Source organism: Panulirus ornatus, chromosome 2, assembly GCF_036320965.1.
Source record: "Panulirus ornatus isolate Po-2019 chromosome 2, ASM3632096v1, whole genome shotgun sequence".
Taxonomy (NCBI): Eukaryota; Metazoa; Arthropoda; class Malacostraca; order Decapoda; family Palinuridae; genus Panulirus; species Panulirus ornatus.
In genome coordinates this window covers 100,921,749-100,930,673 of record NC_092225.1, presented here as the reverse complement: position 1 = coordinate 100,930,673, position 8,925 = coordinate 100,921,749, and the positions used below count along the sequence as shown (strand labels likewise).

The 8,925-nt window shown below is 38.8% G+C and overlaps 1 protein-coding gene across 1 annotated transcript in view; it reads right to left on the bottom strand.

Annotated features, from left to right (window-relative positions):
- Nucleotides 1-3,861: 3,861 nt before the first annotated feature.
- The window catches only part of yip2 (yippee interacting protein 2), a 31,726-nt gene continuing 26,662 nt past the window's right edge, over nucleotides 3,862-8,925 (bottom strand). The window contains exon 9 of the mRNA XM_071680712.1: nucleotides 3,862-4,175. Coding sequence (XP_071536813.1) covers nucleotides 4,094-4,175 — 82 coding nt within the window. The 3' untranslated portion in view covers nucleotides 3,862-4,093. The remainder of the gene's footprint in view (nucleotides 4,176-8,925) is intronic.

Below are 8,925 nucleotides of genomic sequence, written 5' to 3'. Positions count from 1 at the left end.
AGATATGTGTGGTAATAAAAAGTGTGGTTGGGAGAGCAGAACTGGGTGTTTTGAAATGGTTTGGTCACATGGAGAGAATGAGTAAGGAAAGATTGACAAAGAGGATATATGTGTCGGAGGTGGAGGGAATGAGAAGTGGGAGACCAAACTGGAGGTAGAAAGATGGAATGAAAAAGATTTTGAGTAATCGGGGCCTGAACATGCAGGAGGGTGAAAGGCGGGCAAGGAATAGAGTGAATTAGAACGATGTGGTATACCGGGGTCGATGTGCTGTCAATGTCAATTGAACCAGGGCATGTGAAGCGTCTGGGGTAAACCATGGAAAGTTTTGTGAGGCCTGGATGTGAAAAGGGAGCTGTGGTTTCGGTGCATTATACATGACAGCTAGAGACTGAGTGTGAACGAATGTGGCCTTTGTTGTCTTTTCCTAGCACTGCCTTGCGCGCATGTGGGGGGAGGGGGTTGTCATTTCATGTGTGGCGGGGTGGCAACAGGAATGAATAAAGGCAGAAAGTATGAATTATGTATGTGTGTATATGTACAGGTCTGTGTATGTATATGTATAAGGTGAAATGTATAGGTATGTATATGTGTGTGTGTGTGGACATGTATGTATATACATGTGTATGTGGGTGGGTTGGGCCATTCTTTCGTCTGTTTCCTTGCACTACATCGCTAACGTGGGAGACAGTGCCAAAGTATAATAAAATAAATATTCTATACTTGAAATAATCATGGAAAATATATCATACTGCTCTCAGTCACCAAAAGATACACAGTAAATACAATGCAAAGAAAAAGAAACATTCAAAAATTGACTTCATTTAACAGCTTGAGTGAGTGTTATTAAGAGGAATAAACGTTAAGACCAGATTTGTATTCAGCATGAAAAATACTTTTTACAATGAGTTTTTAATGGAAATCTATTTTACTAAGAAAAGTACCAAGAATTGAGAGGTATTTTTTAAGATACAAAAACTTTTTGTTTCAAAACTGAAGGATAAGATATTTAATCACTTCTATACTTGATGTAATCATGGAAAATATATCATAATGCCCTTAGTACCCAATACATACTCAGTAAATACGTTACAAAGGAAGAGAAAATATTTTAAAATTGACTTCATTTAACAGCTTGATTAAATGTCATTTAAGACTACTACACGTTATTCTAACACCAGATTTGTATTCAGCATAATCATGGAACATGTATCATAATCCTCTGTTACCGATTCATACCCAATATATACGATGCAAAGGATCAAAAATATTTTAAAATTGACTTCATCTAACAGCTTAATTGAATGTCATACAGGTGACTAAAAGATATTTTAACACCAGACTTGTATTCAGCATGAAAAATACTTCTTATACTAAGTTTTTAAAGGAAATCTATTTTTCTGAGAAAAATACCAAAAAGTGAAGGTAGCAGTCCAGGGTATTTTTTAGCTCAAAAAACTTTGTTTCAAAATTGAAAGATAAGATATTCAAATACTTCTACACTTGAAATAATTATGAATATCATAATTCTCTGTTACCGATACATACTCTGTAAACAAGATGCAAAGGAAGAGAAACATTTTAAAATTGACTTCATTTAACAGCTTAGTTAGGTCATTAAGAAGACTAAACGTTATTTTAACACTAGATTTGCATTCAGCATGAAAAATACTTCTTATGATGGATTTTTAAAGGAAATTTTATTTTCTAAGAAAAACACCATAAATTGAAGATAATAGTTACAGTGGTGTATTTGGGGTATGGCAGGTAGGGTAGGTGCCCTAGGCGCCACTCAACAGGTTTGTTTTCGACATGTACTTCCCTTTGACTCAGGGTATGTTTGTAGGAATAGTGGTTCCAACAATGTTGTATGGTTGGGAGGTGTGGGCTATGGACAGAGCTGTGTGCAGGAGGGTGAATGTGCTGGAAATGAGATGTATGAGGACAATATGTGGTGTGAGGTGGTTTGATCGAGTAAGTAATAATAAGGTAAGAGTAAGAGTGTTGTAATAAAAGTGTGTGGTTGAGAGAGCAGAAGAGGGTGTTTTGAAATGGTTTGGTCACATGGAGAGAATGAGTGAGGAAAGATTGACAATGAGGATATATGTGTCAGAGGTGGAGGGAACGAGGAGAAGTGGGAGACCAAATTGGAGGTGGAAGGATGGAGTGAAAAAGATTTTGAGTGATCGGGGCCTGAACATGCAGGAGGATGAAAGGCATGCAAGGAATAGAGTGAATTGGAACGATGTGGTATACTGGGGTCAACGTGCTGTCAATGGATTGAACCAGGGCATGTGAAGCGTCTGGGGTAAACCATGGAAAGTTCTGTGGGGCCTGGATGTGGAAAGGGAGCTGTGGTTTCGGTGCATTATTACATGACAGCTAGAGACTGAGTGTGAACGAATGGGGCCTTTGTTGTCTTTTCCTAGCGCTACCTCGCGCACATGCAGGGGGAGGGGGTTGTTATTCCATGTGTGGCGAGGTGGCAATGGGAATGAATAAAGGCATACAGTATGAATTATGTACATGTGTATATATGTATATGTCTGTGTGTGTATATATATGTATACGTTGAGATGTATAGGTATGTATATTTGTGTGTGGACGTGTATGTATATACATGTGTATGTGGGTGGGTTGGGCCATTCTTTCGTCTCTTTCCTTGTGCTACCTCGCTAATGCGGGAGACAGTGACAAAGCAAAATAAATAAAAATAAAAGTACTTCCCCTTGACATTTTTAACAGTGGTTTAGCAAGATTAAAAAGAAACTCGCTTACTTTTCAACTATCGTAATATTTTGCTACTATCAGTTGCATTACCACTTCTACATTAAAATTTCGACCAAATAAGTCTTTGACTTTTAAGTCTTTAAGAGTTAACATAAATTCAAGTTTGGCCCAACTCAACAGTTTATAATTACACTGTATATATTTTAATATACATCCACTTTATATACAACTCTAATCAAGCGAGGGGCGCAATTTCAGTGCTTGCCATAGGGGCTATTTCCCCTAGATATGCCCTTAGTATAGTATGCTTTATCTAATGCTTTTCATGAGAGTATTCTTATCTTTCATCTATATTCTCAGATGTGCCATAAGTAAAGATAAAAACTTGTTAAAAAAGATAAGAATTACTTTTATTGATCGAGTGGTGCATGTAAAAAAAAATTACTTGACATGATTAACCCATTGAAGGTGGGCGATCTTTATATATCTGTGTAAGGTGGCACGTTTTAGGAATAATAAAGTATAGAGGAATGAGTCAATACATAGATAAAATTGGATGAAAAACAAAGGTGTGTTATTCATGCGATACGGTGTCATAGCTGATTATGGGAGGTGGCGAGTGCTAGGCACCGTCCTCTGTCTCAGCTAATACTGACATTGACCCCAGCTGGGCAAGAATGGGTGGCTGTTTACTGGTGTGTCCAAAAAGAAAGCATGATGGTACATGTCAAAGATGGCACATCAACCAATTTCACCTAACCTACTACTATATGAACGTTAGATAACAGATAATACTAGAGCTGACCACAGATGGGCGAGCAAAGGTAGCTGTTTACAGAAATGGGTAAACAGAGCTCATGATAGTAGATGAGAGTGATGCTACATTGCCAAATTTCAAAAACAATTTCAATGAAAAATAGCCTAACGTTACGTAACGTTGCCGGCCTTTAATGGGTTAATACTGACAGTATACATAGATGTAAGATAGTATGATAGTAAAGACTGTTCAAGCAATGGGGCTCCATGAGTGGAAGACTCCCTCCTTGTACAATACAAATTGATGATTACAGCTGTTAAACCTGCCAAAGAGATAAAGTAAGATTCCACAGTCTTTGGATAATAAGACAAAAATAAGAAAAATATTTATTTTCACCTAGTTCTATACACTAGAACTAATGTTATATAAATTTAAAAAGTTTGCATTGATAATGTTTTGTACATAACTATTAACAAACACTATTATCTATACCAATTTTCTTTATAGAAAATATATCGTAGGTAAGGCCTTTCTTCTAACTTAAGCAGCTCAACTGTTGCCAGTTGAATCATTGCAGATTTCAATTTTGTATAAGAGGTTTGGGTTTCACAGGCTCTCCAGCAGCAAAGCAATACCCTGGCCACCACCAATGCATGCAGAGCCAATGCCATACTTGAGCCCACGGCGCCTGCAACATTAAATGAATATTAGTCAATCTGACTCCTAACTGAACAATATCAAACAAAGACCTATACATAGACAAGCTTAAAAAAAAATCTGGTGTAGTAGAGAAAAATGAACCAATGACCTCAAACTGATATGAGTTGATTCCATAGTTTCTGTTAAAAGTTTAAACTACTTTAAAAATCAAGATTAATAATTTCCTTGGTATATCTAATATCTCCACCCTATGTTTTCAAAGGTAAGACAACGACAAGAATACTTAAAAAATATAAGGACAGTGTAAATTATAACCACTATAACACTTAGTCTTTATTCTCCAATAGCACGATGTCCTACGTCTTAAGCTTCACAATCAAATTCTACTTTGATAAATTTCTACTATTCCTAAATATTTAAATTTACATATTACAAATTAGTATTTCACTGATATAAAACACAATTTCAAGACTTCTTATACTTGACATCCTCAGCTCTCAGTCGAGTATGTTATTTATTTATTTATTTATTTATTATACTTTGTCGCTGTCTCCCGCGTTTGCGAGGTAGCGCAAGGAAACAGACGAAAGAAATGGCCCAACCCCCCCATACACATGTATATACATACGTCCACACACGCAAATATACATACCTACACAGCTTTCCATGGTTTACCCCAGACGCTTCACATGCCCTGCTTCAATCCACTGACAGCACGTCAACCCCGGTATACCACATCGCTCCAATTCACTCTATTCCTTGCCCTCCTTTCACCCTCATGCATGCTCAGGCCCCAATCACACAAAATCTTTTTCACTCCATCTTTCCACCTCCAATTTGGTCTCCCTCTTCTCCTTGTTCCCTCCACCTCCGACACATATATCCTCTTGGTCAATCTTTCCTCACTCATCCTCTCCATGTGCCCAAACCACTTCAAAACACCCTCTTCTGCTCTCTCAACCACGCTCTTTTTATTTCCACACATCTCTCTTACCCTTACGTTACTCACTCGATCAAACCACCTCACACCACACATTGTCCTCAAACATCTCATTTCCAGCACATCCATCCTCCTGCGCACAACTCTATCCATAGCCCACGCCTCGCAACCATACAACATTGTTGGAACCACTATTCCTTCAAACATACCCGAGATAATGTATGTATGTATAGAGATATATTCAAATTTAAGTAACAATTATTACCAACAGCACATCCAATAAGTAAAGAAGTAAGCATTATTACCAACAGCACATCCAAATTACAATGTCACTGAGAACAGTTAGCAAACCCTTATGTAAGAGTGTAAGTTTGGGGGATTACAACAAAGGAGTCCATCTCTCAATTTTTTTTTACTTAAATGATCATTTGAGCACTAATCACAGGGTTTCTATAAAATTTAATTGCAGACAGGTAAACACCTGGAGGATGGACAAATTAAAAGCAGGAATTTAGAAAATTAAGGTTTTCTACAAGATAATGAGTAAAAATCATCAGATTTCCATAATTCTTCATTACAAGCATCACTGATCTACTTTTATGTTATTCATTATTATTTATCATTTTATCATACTTTGTCGCTGTCTCCAGCGTTAGTCAGCTAGCGCAAGGAAACAGACAAAAGAACGGCCCAACCCACCCACATACACAAGTATATACATACACATCCACACATGCACATATACATACCTATACATCTCAACGTATACATATATATACACACACAGACATATACATATATACACATGTACATAATTCATACTGTCTGCCCTTATTCATTCCCAGTGCCACCCCGCGACACATGTACTAACAACCCCCTCCCCCACGTGTGCGCAAGGTAGCACTAGGAAAAGACAACAAAGGCCACATTCGTTCACACTCGGTCTCTAGCTGTCATGTATAATGCACCGAAACCACAGCTCCCTTTCCACACCCAGGCCCCACAGAACTTTCCATGGTTTACCACAGACACTTCACATGCCCTGGTTCAATCCATTGACACCACGTCAACCCTGGTATACCACATCGTTCCAATTCACTCTATTCCTTGCACGCCTTTCACACTCCTGCATGTTAAAGCCCCAATCACTCAAAATCTTTTTCACTCCACCTTTCCACCTCCAATTTGGTCTCCCACTTCTCCTCATTCACTCCACCTCTGACACATATAATCTCTTTGTCAATCTTTCCTCACTCATTCTCTCCATGTGACCAAACCATTTCAAAACACCCTTTTCTGCTCTCTCAACCACACTCTTTTTATATTAAGAATATATGGTGTGGGAGGAAAGTTGTTAGAAGCAGTGAAAAGTTTTTATCGAGGATGTAAGGCATGTGTACGTGTAGGAAGAGAGGAAAGTGATTGGTTCTCAGTGAATGTAGGTTTGCGGCAGGGGTGTGTGATGTCTCCATGGTTGTTTAATTTGTTTATGGATGGGGTTGTTAGGGAGGTAAATGCAAGAGTTTTGGTAAGAGGGGCAAGTATGAAGTCTGTTGGGGATGAGAGAGCTTGGGAAGTGAGTCAGTTGCTGTTCGCTGATGATACAGCGCTGGTGGCTGATTCATGTGAGAAACTGCAGAAGCTGGTGACTGAGTTTGGTAAAGTGTGTGGAAGAAGAAAGTTAAGAGTAAATGTGAATAAGAGCAAGGTTATTAGGTACAGTAGGGTTGAGGGTCAAGTCAATTGGGAGGTGAGTTTGAATGGAGAAAAACTGGAGGAAGTGAAGTGTTTTAGATATCTGGGAGTGGATCTGGCAGCGGATGGAACCATGGAAGCGGAAGTGGATCATAGGGTGGGGGAGGGGGCGAAAATTCTGGGGGCCTTGAAGAATGTGTGGAGGTCGAGAACATTATCTTGGAAAGCAAAAATGGGTATGTTTGAAGGAATAGTGGTTCCAACAATGTTGTATGGTTGCGAGGCATGGGCTATGGATAGAGTTGTGCGCAGGAGGATGGATGTGCTGGAAATGAGATGTTTGAGGACAATGTGTGGTGTGAGGTGGTCTGATCGAGTGAGTAACGTAAGGGTAAGAGAGATGTGTGGAAATAAAAAGAGCGTGGTTGAGAGAGCAGAAGAGGGTGTTTTGAAGTGGTTGGGCACATGGAGAGAATGAGTGAGGAAAGATTGACCAAGAGGATATATGTGTCGGAGGTGGAGGGAACGAGGAGAAGAGGGAGACCAAATTGGAGGTGGAAAGATGGAGTGAAAAAGATTTTGTGTGATTGGGGCCTGAACATGCAGGAGGGTGAAAGGAGGGCAAGGAATAGAGTGAATTGGAGCGATGTGGTATACCGGGGTTGACGTGCTGTCAGTGGATTGAATCAAGGCATGTGAAGCGTCTGGGGTAAACCATGGAAAGCTTTGTTGTCTTTTCCTAGCGCTACCTCGCGCACATGCAGGGGGAGGGGGTTGTTATTCCATGTGTGGCGAGGTGGCAATGGGAATGAATAAAAAGGCATACAGGTATGAATTATGTACATGTGTATATATGTATATGTCTGTGTGTGTATATATAATGGTATAACGTTGAGATGTATAGGTATGTATATTTGCGTGTGTGGACGTATGTATATACATGTGTATGGGGGGGGTTGGGCCATTCTTTCGTCTCTTTCCTTGTGCTACCTCGCTAATGCGGGAGACAGTGACAAAGCAAAATAAATAAAAATAAAAGTACTTCCCCTTGACATTTTTAACAGTGGTTTAGCAAGATTAAAAAGAAACTCGCTTACTTTTCAACTATCGTAATATTTTGCTACTATCAGTTGCATTACCACTTCTACATTAAAATTTCGACCAAATAAGTCCTTTGACTTTTTTTAAGTCTTTAAGAGTTAACATAAATTCAAGTTTGGCCCAACTCAACAGTTTATAATTACACTGTATATATTTTTAATATACATCCACTTTATATACAACTCTAATCAAGCGAGGGGCGCAATTTCAGTGCTTGCCATAGGGCTATTTCCCCTAGATATGCCCTTAGTAATAGTATGCTTTATCTAATGCTTTTCATGAGAGTATTCTTATCTTTCATCTATATTCTCAGATGTGCCATAAGTAAAGATAAAAACTTGTTAAAAAAGATAAGAATTACTTTTATTGATCGAGTGGTGCATGTAAAAAAAAATTACTTACATGATTAACCCATTGAAGGTGGGCGATCTTTATATATCTGTGTAAGGTGGCACGTTTTAGGAATAATAAAGTATAGAGGAATGAGTCAATACATAGATAAAATTGGATGAAAAACAAAGGTGTGTTATTCATGCGATACGGTGTCATAGCTGATTATGGGAGGTGGCGAGTGCTAGGCACCGTCCTCTGTCTCAGCTAATACTGACATTGGACCCCCAGCTGGGCAAGAATGGGTGGCTGTTTACTGGTGTGTCCAAAAAGAAAGCATGATGGTACATGTCAAAGATGGCACATCAACCAATTTCAACCTAACCTACTACTATATGAACGTTAGATAACAGATAATACTAGAGCGACCACAGATGGGCGAGCAAAGGTAGCTGTTTACAGAAATGGTAAACAGAGCTCATGATAGTAGATGAGAGTGATGCTACATTGCCAAATTTCAAAAACAATTTCAATGAAAAATAGCCTAACGTTACGTAACGTTGCCGGCCTTTAATGGGTTAATACTGACAGTATACATAGATGTAAGATAGTATGATAGTAAAGACTGTTCAAGCAATGGGGCTCCATGAGTGGAAGACTCCTCCTTGTACAATACAAATTGATGATACAGCTGTTAAACCTGCCAAAGAGA